The sequence below is a fragment of the Zosterops lateralis genome, assembly GCF_965231275.1.
Source record: "Zosterops lateralis genome assembly, chromosome: 26".
Lineage (NCBI taxonomy): Eukaryota > Metazoa > Chordata > Aves > Passeriformes > Zosteropidae > Zosterops > Zosterops lateralis.
Genome location: NC_139786.1, coordinates 6,099,082 through 6,111,830, shown reverse-complemented (window position 1 = coordinate 6,111,830; position 12,749 = coordinate 6,099,082). Strand labels below are relative to the sequence as shown.

General features: G+C 56.7%; 1 protein-coding gene across 5 annotated transcripts; it reads right to left on the bottom strand.

Annotated features, from left to right (window-relative positions):
- Positions 1–5,151: 5,151 nt before the first annotated feature.
- RAB7B (RAB7B, member RAS oncogene family) lies at positions 5,152–11,127 on the bottom strand. 5 transcript variants are annotated; one of them, XM_083878674.1, is made up of 6 exons: positions 11,074–11,127; positions 9,861–9,922; positions 8,682–8,808; positions 7,750–7,965; positions 6,565–6,690; positions 5,152–6,129 (listed from the first exon to the last, which is right to left on the bottom strand). In XM_083878674.1, the coding sequence occupies exons 1-6, from the start codon at positions 11,083–11,085 to the stop codon at positions 6,049–6,051; spliced, it is 624 nt and encodes a 207-aa protein (XP_083734800.1). In that variant the 5' UTR covers positions 11,086–11,127; the 3' UTR covers positions 5,152–6,048. The 5 variants fall into 5 exon arrangements, with proteins under 5 accessions (XP_083734800.1, XP_083734802.1, XP_083734803.1 ...); XM_083878676.1 differs by lacking the exon at positions 11,074–11,127 and adding an exon at positions 10,286–10,294; XM_083878677.1 differs by lacking the exon at positions 11,074–11,127 and adding an exon at positions 10,254–10,293 and having other exon boundaries at positions 9,861–9,939.
- Positions 11,128–12,749: the final 1,622 nt, after the last annotated feature.

Here is a 12,749-nt window from a genome sequence, read left to right as displayed (position 1 = left end):
TCGGGGCTCCGAGGTCAAGGCCTGCACAGGAGCTCAGGTGTTGGACGTGAGGACCTGGAGGAGGAGGTTCTGTCCCTCCTGGTCAGAGACGTCAGCAGATTTTTAGATGAAAATCGAATGCCTGATGTCAGATCAGACCCCTGATTTGCCTTTTTTTTTAGGAATTTCAGGAATTCTGATGCTGCAGCCGTGGCACCAGGCCAGGAGGCAGCTCAGAAATGCCCTGGCAGAGTCGGTGGTTAAAGGGCATTAAATTAAATAAAGCATTTGGGGCCAGAGGGATTCAGGTGGATCTGCTGGGAGAGGATTTCACTGCCCTGAGCCTCCCCCAGGGCTTGAGGGAGGCTCTGATCCTGCCCTGGCTTCTGGTCCAGTCCAGCCCCATCCCCAGGGAGGCTGGTGCCACTAAAATGGGACAGAATAAATTCTAACACAATTAGAAATAAATTTTGAACACAAGTTGAAGTATTTCATCTTTAAACTCCATTCAGCAGCTTCAGAAAAATTGAAGATTTCAATTCTGTGTGTCATTTATCACTGAAGGCTTGAGGGAGCTCAGGCAGGGCAGTGAGAGGAGGAAAATCCACATTTTCCCTTCTCTCAGCACCACTGGAGCTGCAGATCACCAGGGCTGGTGTCTGTCCACACCCCGAGGAGCTGCTCATTCCTCCAGGACAGAGTCCAGCCTGTCTCACACCTAAACCTGGGGAATTTGGGATATTTGAGCTCCTCCTGGGGCAGCAGGGACCCACCAGCAGGAGGCTGAGGCTGCTGCTGTTCTCCAGGTACAGATCGGGCTGGAATTCCCTGGGGAAGGTGATGCCCATCCCTGTGCCAGGGGCTGCACCCCTCCCGTGTGAGCCCCGGCCCCTGGCACAGGAACCGTCCCATCCCCATAAAACCCCAAAAAGTCCTTCACGGATCTCTCCGGGTGTTTTCGCCGCTGATTTCCTGCTCCGGGCTCTGTCCCTCGGTGGGATCCTCCCCACAGCACTCAGCACCCCTGGGGGGCTTTGCAAAACCCAAAGGACGCGCTGAGGGGAGGGACAGTGGGGCAGCCCCGGGCCCGGCTGGCTGGGGACACCCTGCCTGCCCCAAAATCCCAGCGGGATGATTCCATCCCAAAATCCCAGTGGGACGATTCCATCCCAAAATCCCAGTGGGGCGATTCCATTCCAAAATCCCAGTGGGACAATTCCATCCCAAAATCCCAGTGAGGTGATCCCACCCGAAAATCCTAGTGGGGTGATTCCATCCCAAAATCCCAGTGGGGCGATTCCATCTCACATCTCAGCAGGATAATCCCACCTCAAATCTCAGAGGGATGATCCCATTCCACATTCCAGAGGGATGATCCCATCCCAAAATCCCAGTGGGCTGATCCCACCCCAGCAGGATGATCCCACCCCACATCCCAGCGGGATGATCCCGATGCTGTCCCCAGCTGTGGGGAGGCTCGGGCTGGCTGCTGAGCTCAGCATGTCCCAGAGCTGCCTGTCGGGGTGGCCACAGCCCCTAATCCTCTCTACGTGCTGCCTCCCGGCCCTGCCACGTCCCCAGAGGCCGCTGTCCCCAGCCCCAGAGCCTGTGACCCCACACGACCCCACACGTGGGTGCCACTGGGGTGGGACACAGGGACAGCACCTGCCAGGGGCTGAGGACGAAGGAGAAGCAGAAACATTTGCTGTGGGTGGGTGGGCGGGCAGGGAAACAGAGGGTGAGGAGACACTGTGCTTCAACCTGGGCTGAGTGTGTGTCCCTTTTGGGGACAGTCACACCTGGAGGGGACAGTCACACCCGAGGGGGACAGTAACACCTGGGGGAGACAGTCACACCTTGAGAGGACAGTCACACCTGGGGGGGACTGTCACACCTGGAAGGAACAGTCACACCAACCCCATCAGTGTCACCCCTCACTGGGGATGAGACAATGGGACAATTATGGAAAGGCAGAACAGTCATCCAGGTAATTCACAGCCCCAGGAGCGTTCTTGGAAAGACACCTGGAGTGCCACCGGCCGGGCCACCACCCCGAGCCCGTCCCTGCCGGGTGACAGGGACCGGGAGCGGCCGCGGTGGCACCGGGAGGCTGCGGAGGCCGGTGCTGACACCTCCAGGGCTGTTTATTGCCCTGCGGCCCCGGCGGCACCGCGGGGCACAGATAAGGCTTTGCGTGATGCCGTGGCTTTGTTTTTCACGTCTGACGCCTTTGAAAGGTCACCTGGAACTTTGAACCTCTGGCGTTTATCAGGTCGGCTTTGAAGTGGCTGAAGCCACTGCCCTACTCGCAGTTAACTCCGGGTTAATGGGGCTTCTGCTTCCCAACAGGAAAACTTGGGGCGTTTTTTGGTTCTCTTTGCAGCCTTTGAAGGTATTTTTCAGTGCCTTTATTGAAATTCTCACATTTCAATAGAATAATTTAATCCCACCCGGCTCCAGGTGCCACAGCCTGGGGTAGGTGGGCGTTCAAGACATGATTTCATGGTGGGTTTGATAATCTCAGAGGGCTTTTCTACTCTAAATTATCGATTCTGTGACTCTTGGGCACTGCTGCCTGTGCCTGGGATGAGTCTCAGGAAGAAGCAGAGGGGGAGCTGGTCTCTGTGAGGGATTTGTGATGAAAATCCCCCTCCTCCAACCCGGCTGCACCTCTGGCACCAACCAGGGCTGGTTCCAGCAGGTAACACAGAGCGCACTCTGGGCTGTCAGAGCACCTGGGGTGAGGGTGAAGAGCTCCCAGGGGTAACTGAACCTCAGACCACTGAGAGTCAGGGATTTAGGGTGAGTGTGGGGTGCTAATTCCCCAAACACTGAGAGCAGATCCTCCTCAAGAGGGTTGGGGTAGTCCCTGTTTGGTGGCCAGCATATCAAGGTGGGATTTTACAGATTTTTTTTGTCATTTCAATGGGTGAATGAAGACCTGTAGGGACAGCAGAGGAGCTGGGAAGGCTCTGGTGATTAAACTGTGGGCAGGAGAGCAGGAGGGCTCAGCTTGGGTTCCTCAGCAGTGGCCACAGGCCGGGCTGAGCTCAGGAACTCAGGTGGCTGCTCAGGAACTCACTGAGTCACACAAAGGCAAATATTTTTCCCCTTTGATTTTCACCCTGAGAAAAATCTCGAGCTGACCTTGCTAATCCCACGTGTCACAAACTCCCCCTGTCCCTTTATCGGGTTTCGGCCCGGGGATAGTGTTACCAGCTTAGCACCTCTGGCTGCTGCTGCTGCCGCCGCCAGCATCCTGCCTGGCCCCGAGCCACCCTGCCCCGGCCCTGCCTGGCCCCGAGCCACCCTGCCCCGGCCCTGCCTGGCCCCGAGCCACCCTGCCCCGGCCCTGCCTGGCCCCGAGCCACCCTGCCCCGGCCCTGCTGCCTGTGCCGGGCTCCTCCTCACCACCAGGACACCCTGCCCAGGAGGGATGGAGGGAGGAGAAAATTTGGAGGGTTGTGGGCTTGATATTTTCTGAGCTTGAGAATTGCTGAGCTCTTCTCAAGGGAAACTTTTCAACAGTTTTTCTTTTTCCCAAAACGACCTTGTGTGAACAATATTCCTTTCCCATAACAACAGGAGTTGTTTGCTATTTCTGTTCCTGAGCCAATGAAGAGGTGTCAGGCCTATGGACCAATAACGTGCCTTTAGCACAGCGTGTTATAAAAGGGCTGAATGAATTGTAAATAAACCTTCTGATTTCTACTGCCTCCTGACTGGAGTCAAGCATCTCTATTTCGTGTCCTATCGTGACAGAGGGCTGTAGCTGGTTCCAGCACGGTGCTGCACATCTCTGAGGTGTGGCAGCCAGGATTCCTACAGGGTGGTGATGCTGCTGGAGATCCTGCCAGCTCCTGAGCTTGCAGCGTCCTTCAGAGTCATGATTCCCGTGTCTGGGATGATGCACAGGGTGCATCAGTTTGAGCCCAGCCTTTCAGAGCCTGCCCGAGAGAGACAAGCTGTGCCTGCAGCTCAAGGTCTGAGCCCAGCCCTGCTGGGTGCTCCTGTCCCTGCCCAGAGCATCCCGGGCTGCAGGTGGACCCTGAGCCAAGGCTGCAGCTCCCACCTGGAGCTCCTGCAGCTCCCACCTGGCCACTCACCGGCTCCATCACCCTCAGCAGCCCCGGGTTTGTGCCCGAGGCCGCCCAGCCCCGGCTCAGGGAGGGATCACCCGCCCCCCTCACAGCGTTTGTGCGACCTGCTCAGCCCCGGCTGTCCAAACTGCTGTTGGCTGGGCTGAAATACTTCAGGGTTTTGTTTGCCAGCGCTGGGAGCTGCCGGGGGAAGGGTGTGATGAGAAACAACCTCGCTGCTGGCACAGACAGAGCTCAGCACCCACAGCCCCGGCGGGTGCAGGATGGGCCCGGGGGATGCTGGGTGTGAGGGTTCTCCGGGCGGGCACAGCGCGGGGAAAGGGCGTGCAGAAGGTGGGGAGGAAATGGTTAATGGCCCTCTGGTCCCCATAGGAAGGGACAAATCCTCTCCCCGGCCCGGTGCCCAAATAAACAGGCGGAGCGTTGCGTAAGGACCAGGCTGGGAACTCTCCGTTCCTCTCCGGACGGGCTCCAGCCCTGCCGCCCCCACGCCCCCCGTGCCCGGCCCCGGCTCAGGTTTCGCCCTCCCCGAGCTCACCTGCCACTGGCACCCATGGGTGCTGTCCCCTGGGCAGCGCCGGGTGTGACCCCGGGCAGCTCTGGGGTCACTGCGGGGTCTGCAGGGGGATGAGGGAGGACAGAGAGCCCCTGGTGACCTCTCTGGGGATGTCTCTGAGTCCATCCACCCCGGCCAGGGGGGGCTGCAGCCCCGGGTGGTCCGGGCAGCCCCGGCTGCTGGAAGGAGCCCGGAGAGGAGCGGGATGGATGCGGGAGGGGAAGCGGGAGGCGAGTTCTGCTCCCAGCGGGCTCCCTCTGCCGACTGAGCCCCGGCCAGGCCACCTCTGCACACACATTCGCACCTCCCCTCTCCCCGACCCAAAATTTTCACTGAAAAAAACCCCAAAAAACAACAACACACCCCCCCCCAAAAAAAACAAAACAAAACCAAAACCCAAACAAACAAACAAAACCCCCAAACCAACAAAACCTCCCCAAAAAACAAAACAAACCCAAAAAACCCAACTATCCCCCCCAAAATACCCCCCCCCAAAAAAAACAAACCAACCAACCAAACAAACCCAAAAAACTCAACAACCCGCCCCAACCCAAAAAAAAAAAACAAAACAACAACAAACCTAAACCAAACCAAACCAAACCAAAAAAAACCCAACCAAACAAAAAAAGCCAGACCCAAACTGCATCCCCCAGCCCTGAGGAGCTGAACAGGCCCAGGGAGGAAAGTCCAGACCCCCACCCCACCTTCCTGCTGCCTGGGGACCTGGGGAGCGTTTTGCAACACATAAATATAAATAAAAATGAAATATTTAATTTCCTTAAAAAAAAAAAAAAAAGAGTACCCCTGACAAAGTGCTTTTTGGAGAATCCTCCCCAGTGAGGTGGGAGGGGGAAGGTGTTTGATGGGGGGATATGTATGAGAAGAGGGGAAACTGAGGCACGGAATAGTTCCCTCGGCGGTGGCTGATCCCAGGAGGGCCCTGTGAGGGCCACCAGCCCCAGTTGTCCCCTCAGGCCAGCCCGTGGCCACCCTGAGAGCCGGGAGGGGTGACCCATGCTGAGAGGTGGTGGTGATCTCTGCAGAGGCACTGGAGCAGTGTCTGCACCCCTGGCACTGTCACCACAGGGACACGGCCCACGAGGGTGACACACAGCACTGGGGACAGGGGGGACAGGGTCACCTGTCCAGGGGGACACTGAGGTGATGGGGAGGCTCAGGAGAGCAGCTCCAGAGCCGTGGGAAGCAGCAAATCCTGGGATGTGTCCAGCAGTGGCCGTGCTGTGTCCTGGCATGGTCAGTCTGGGCTGGGCAGTGGTGGCCGTGCTGTGTCCTGGCATGGTCAGTCTGGGCTGGGCAGTGGTGGCCGTGCTGTGTCCTGGCTGTGTCCTGGCATGGTCAGTCTGGGCTGGGCAGTGGTCAGGGACCCCCGCCAGGGCTCCAGCAGCCCCGGGGTCAGCAGCAGCTCTGCTTGGGCTTGTCATTGGGAGTGAGCTTGATGGAGTCGGTTAAATAACTCTCAAATATCCCTTTGTACTGGAAAAAAACAAAGAGGAGAAAGGAAAGGATGAGTAATGAGTAAAGGAGGAGTAATTCAGGGATTCGGTCCTGAATTGTGGTTAAAGGCAAAACCCTAGGGAAAAGCCATCCAGTGCAGGGCTTGGGGACACGGGTGTCCCCGTGGCACGGCCGCTAGAGGACAGTGCTGGAGCACTCTGGGTGCCACACGCCGTGTCCCCATCACCGCGGGAAAAGGAGACGGCAATTCCCGCTCCTGTTGATTTAGGGTCAAAACTAAATCTCGCCTCAAAACTAAATTTAGTTTTGACTAAATTGCTGAACAAAACTGCTGCGTTCCTCGTTCCTGGGGCCCTCCGGTGCAGCGGGAGCTGCTCCACACGGGAGGATCTGTCGGAGCAGCCCCGGCCCAGCCCGGTTCCCTCCCTCCCCTCGGGGCTGGAGGATGCTCACCGTGCTCAGCGCCTGCTTCGCCAGCGTCTCGAAAGCCTCGGCCACGTTGATGTTGTTCTTGGCACTGACCTCGAAGTAGGGGATGTCCTTCTCCTTGCACCAGGCTGAGGCCGTTTCCTTGGGCACCTGGGGGACGGGAGGATGGAGCCACAGCTCAGGGCTGGGACAGGGGGACTCCTCACCCATCCAGGCACTGCCCGAGGTTGTCATTCACAGAATCACAGAATGGAAGAGACCTTCAAGATCATCGAGTCTAACCCAGCCCTGACACCTCAACTAAACCCTGGTACCAAGTGCCACATCCAGCCTGCTTTAAACACACCCAGGGATGGTGACTCCACCACCTCCCCGGGCAGATCATCCCAGTACTTTATCACCCTTTCTGTAAAAAATATTTTGCTGATATCCACCCTGTATTTCCCTTGGCTCAGCCTGAGGCTGTGTCCTGTTCTGTCAGTGCTGCCTGGAGAAAGAGACCAACCCCACCTGAGCACAGCCACCCTTCAGGGAGTTGTAGAGAGTGATGAGGTCACTCCTGAGTCTCCTTTTCTCCAGGATAAACAACCCCAGCTCCCTCAGTCGTTCCTCACAGGGTTTGTGTTCCCAGCCCCTCACCAGCCTCTGGCCTCCTCTGGACATGCTCAAGTGTCTCAATGTCCTTCCTAAACTGGACACAGCACTCAATGTCCATCCTAAACTGGACACAGCACTCAATGTCCATCCTAAACTGGACACAGCACTCAATGTCCATCCTAAACTGAGACACCCAGAACTGGGCACAGCACTCAAGGTGCTGCTACTCAATTCCTGCTGCCTCTGCTGGGGACAGTCTGTGCCCCAAAGAGCAGCAGGAGGATGCTGTTTATCCCCTCCAAGAGTCCTGGGGGAGGTGGCAGCTCCTTGCCTGGAGCTCTGGTTTTCATGTGAGGATAGGGAAAAGGCTGGTGCTGAGGTGAAGGATCAGCCCTCAAAACCCTTTGAACCCTACGGCATCCCAGTCATACAATCATGGGATTGTTTAAGTTGGAAAAGACCTTCCAGATCATCAAGTCCAGCCATTAACCCAGCACTAAACCATGTCCCCAAGTGCCCCATCTAAACTACAACATTTAAATCCCTCCAGGGATGGTGACTCCAGCACTGCTCATCCCTCCCTCCCTCCCTCCCTCCCTCCTCCACCCTCACCTGCCGGTCACTGAGGTCGATCTTGTTCCCCAGCACAACCATGGGGAAATCCTGTTCCCTGGGAATGACCTTCTCCAGGAAATCATCTCTCCAGTTGTCCAGGGCCTCGAAGGACTCCCTGTCTGTCACGTCAAAGGCCAGCATGCAGCCGTCTGAGCCTTTGTAGAAGGTGGACACCATGGACCTGAACCGCTCCTGTCCCCCTGTGTCCCAGATCTAGGGCAGAGAAGGGCACAGATGGACACACAGATGGACAGCAAGGTGGGGGCTGCAGCCCAGAGGAGCAGCTTCAGGGGGTGCTGAGCCCACAGGAGGGATTCCAGTGCAGTTTACAGATGTTGAAAATCAGGCTCTGGAAATCGGGTTCTGAAAATCAGCTCTGAAATTTGGGATCTGAAAATCACGTCTGAAGATCAGCTCTGGAAATGAGGCTCTGGAAATTGGCTCTGAAAGTCGGGCTCTAAAAATCAGGCTCTGGAAATTGGCTCTGAAAGTCGGGCTCTAAAAATCAGGCTCTGAAACTAGCCTTTAAAAATCAGCTCTGAAAATCAGGCTCTGAAAATCAAGCACTGAAAATTTGGCTCTGAAAATCAAGCTCTGAAAATCAGCCTCTGAAATTAAGCTCTGAAACTCGGGCTGAATCAAGCTGAGGTGCACACCCAGCTCTGCACCTCACACCCCTGGCAGGCTCTTGGGCACACAGGGTGGGTCACCCAGGTCCCTGGGATTGGGGCAGGCACACAGGGTGGGTCACCCAGGCCCCTGGGATTGGGGCAGGCACACAGGGTGGGTCACCCAGGCCCCTGGGATGGGGGTGGGCACACAGGGTGGGTCACCCAGGCCCCTGGGATCAGGGTGGGCACACAGGGTGGGTCACCCAGGTCCCTGGGATCGGGGTGGGCACCCCGGGCAGTCCAGCTGACCCCACTCACCTGCAGCTTCAGGGGGGTGCTGTCCACGGCAAGCACCTTGGTGAGGATGCTGGCGCCCAGCGTGGTGCGGTAATCCTCGTAGAACGTCTTGTGCACGTACTGGTGCAGCAGGGAGGTCTTGCCTACGCTGGTGACAGAGGAAAAAGGGTGAGGTGAGGGCGTGGGCAGCTGTGGGCCTGAGAGATTTTAGCCTGTTAGCAGCTGCTAACTTTCTTCCCCAAGGAAAAATGACACTGTTTTACACCACAACGACACAGACTCTGACTTCAGAAGGCTGAAAATGACTCCTCTATTTTTGGGATGTGTCTTATTTTTATACTATTTTACACAGACCAATTTTATTGGTGAAACAAAGGCAAACCCCTTCACTCACATTGGTCAGAGCAGAGGGACATCAAGAAGAAGTCCCTCCTAGGGAAAGGAATGAATAGCAAAGGTACAGTTACAAAAACACTTCACCTGTTTACTGAAAATTCCCCAGGAAAAGAATTTCAGAAAACCAAAACGCCTCAGGCATGAAACCAGGACTACAGAAAAATTTCTCAAGAAAGTTTCTTCTCAAAACAATCTTGGCAAACCAACTATCCTTTCTCAAACCAGTATTTTTCTAGGTGGTGTTTTGCTGTTTTTTCTGTCTGGGCATTGAACCCAGAGAATTGAACCCAGGAATCTTAACTACAAGATCTCTAGGGAGAAGCTGTTTTGAGAAAGGACAGTTGTTTGCCAAGATTGTTTTGACAAAACAAAACAAAACAAAAACAAACAAACAAACAACAACAACAACAACCACCAAAAAAAAAAAAAAAACCCCAAAAAAACCCAAAAAACACTTTGTTGAGAAATTTTTCCTTGGGAAAAAATTAGCAGCTGCTCGCAGGCTAAAAATCTTTCAGACGCAGGAATATCAGGCCCACAGAGATAGTGAAGGGGGTTTCTGCTCTGGGATGTTGCTCCAAGCCTGGCAGTGCTTTAGGGAGAAAGAGGGGCTGCTAAAATACAGATATTTTGCTGAGATAATGAGAAAGGATAGTTGTTTGCTAAGATTGTTTTGAGGAAAAAAACTTCCTTGAGAAATTTTTCCTTGGGAAAAAATCAGCAGCTGCTAGCAGGTTAAAATCTCTCAGGCCCACAGGCAGGGGCAGGGGACACCCAGCACACACAGGGGGCTTCCCTCCTTACCCCAGAGCTCCAATGATGATGATTTTCAGATCCACCTTCTTGCTGGCGTCCATGGATGGGCTCTGTGGGACCAGAGGGGCTGTGGGAATGGCACTGGCTCCTGGCCACCCTGGGGATTTGTCTCTGCTTCCTCCCAGCCACCCTGGGGTCCTGTCCCTGCTCTCACCCTGGGGACTTGTCCCTGCTCCCACCCCGGGCTCCTGTCCCTGCTCCCACTCTGGGCTCCTGTCCCTGCTCCCACCCTGGGCTCCTGTCCCTGCTCCCACCCCGGGGTCCTGTCCTTGCTCCCACTCTGCCACCCTGGGGATCTGTCCCCACTCTGGGGACCTGTCCCTGTCCCCACTCTGAGGACTTGTCCCTGCTCCCACCCTGGGCTCCTGTCCCTGGTCTCACCCTGCCACCCCGGGATGTCGCTGTGTCCTCACCGTGCCAGTGCCAAGCCAGCATTTATGTCCCCGCGTGGTGGGGACACAAAACCCTCCCAGTGCCAAGCCCGGCCCCCGGCCCCGCCCGCGCCCGGCTCCCGAGGAGCCGCAGCACGCCCGGACTCGCCGGTTCATCACCATTCAAAGCTGCTGGGAGCCACTTCCCTGCTTCTCCCAGCCCCTCTCCAGCGCAGTCCCTCCCCCCAGACCTGGCACACACGCCTGGGGTCCTGCTGCAAATTAAATTTATTGAAGAAGACCCCAGCCAGGTGGAATTCCTTGGTGCCTCAAGCACAGCCCAGGGAACATCCCCGCTCAGGAACACCCCGAAATCTTCCGCAGGACGTGTCCCCAGTATGTCCCTACATGCCCTGAGCCTGGCCAGGACCCCTGAAACCCCTTCCCCGGGTGGCACCAGCATCCTCCAGCAGCTCCAGCATCCCCATCCCCACGGCAGCGTCCCACACCGCCGGCCAAGGCACAGATGGAAACATTGGCAGCCTCATCCCTGCATTTTTCCCTGATGCGCTGGCCCGGCCCTGCGCCCTTCCCGCTTGGAACACCAGCGGGGAGCTCTGAGCTCTGGGGTCCAGCCCCCCTGTCCCCCTCTTCCTCCCGTGCCCAGCCGCGGGCAGCATCCTCAGCACAAGGCAGAGCTTTGTATCCTCAGCACACACAAACTCCCCAGTCTTTCCGCCGGCTTTTTAGGAAAACCAGACGTTTTAAACTCAAAACGGAATTTTTCCCCCTCGCTGTTGCCCCCGGGGACTCACCTGGGCAGCGCTCACCTGCCGGGGCATCCGGCGGCCGGGGCAGCTCCCGGCTCCGCTGCGGCCGGCCCGGGGAGGGGAGAGGCCCGGGAGGAGGATCCGGGGAAGGGCGGCCGGTCCCGGCCCTCCCGGGGAAGGGAAAGCGGCTGCGGGTCCGTGACATCAGCAGAAAAGGGGCCGAGATCCCGCCGGGGCTGGAGGAGGCGCCGTGTCCGTGGATTTTCCCTCAATTCCGCGGCTCTGCCGAGTGTCCCCCGCCTCGGGAAAGGGGAGCGGGGCTCATCCTCACTGCTGGAGTTCGGGATTGACTTTTGGCCTCTCCTCTGTCTCAGAATCCCCTCGGTTCCTTTCTGCCACCTCCCCGGGACATTTTATCTGCCTCCCCACTGGGGGATTGTTGAGGGATGAGGACAAAAAGCCGGGCGGGGCTGTGAGCAGCATCCCTGGAGCCATCTCGGACTTTCCTCTGCTCTTGTGGGATGGGATGAGCGGATTTGGGAGCTGGGGACGGGTCAGAAGGGGCTGGGATCCCTCCGAGGAGCTCTGTGTGGCTTCATCTCCTTTTCCAGGCAGGAGAGGGGCAGGGTGGGAATCAGGAGATCTTCAGCCCCACATCCCTGCAGCCCCCAGCCCACAGGCACACGGGCACCTCAGAAACACCCCAAAAAGAGCTGGTGACATCTCCAGGAGGATGTGCTCAACCACTAAATGGGATTTTGGGGATCCCAGCTGCCCCCACAGAGCAATCCCAGCACCAGGCGGGTGCCCAGGGCTCTTTGGAGTGGGAAAACCTGCTTGGGCACAGCCACAAAGGCAGAGCTCTACTTTCTGCTTCCCAACGTGCCACGGCAGGTCCTGTGCCTTTGTCAAACATTCTGTAGGATTTGGGGTTTGCAGTGGAAGTGGGGTGTCCCTCACCTGTGAACCCTCCCTCATCCTGAACCAGCAGCCCCCCATTTGCTGGTGGTCCCCCTGCCCAGGTTTTGGGATCACTCCAAGACCACTGGCTTTTGCTTTTCCATTTCCAGCATTTTTGTAGATTTTTTCCCCCTGGCTTTTGCTTTTTCATTTCCAGCATTTTTGTAGATTCCCCCCCACCCCGCCCCGCTTTTGCTTTTCCACTTCCAGTATTTTTGTAGATACTTTTTTCCCCCCTTACAGACCCTGATGGGATCTCAGAGAGGATCACCACACTCAGCAGGACAAACCCTCCTCCCCCTCTTCTCCAGGTGTAATTTTGGGACCTGTCTGGCCAGAAAAATCTGTTTTTCCCCCCAGAGGAAAAATCTGTTTTTCCCCCCAGGTGCTGGGAGGAGCTGGGAGAACCTGAGCCAGTTCTCACCAGTGGTGGGTAAAAAGCTGACATTTCCCTGGTGCAGCTCTCTCCTAATCCCTGTTTTCAGCCCTTTTTCACCACCCTGCTTCACCTTTGCTCTCGCAGACAGAATTTATGGTTCAAGCTCCCCCCTGAACAACTCCTGCCCCCGTTCCTGTCTCGTGTCCCTGCTGGGACAGGGGTTGCTCACCCTGTCAGATGATCAAAGCCTCTCCACGCTGCTGGGGCCGGGGTTTGTGGTCAATCCCAAACTGCAGCTGGTGCCCAGGGCCACTTCTGCTTTTGCCCGGAGGGGTTGTGCCCACCAGGGTACACCAGCCTCAGCTCTGGTTTTTGTTTGATTTCACAGAAAAAGGGA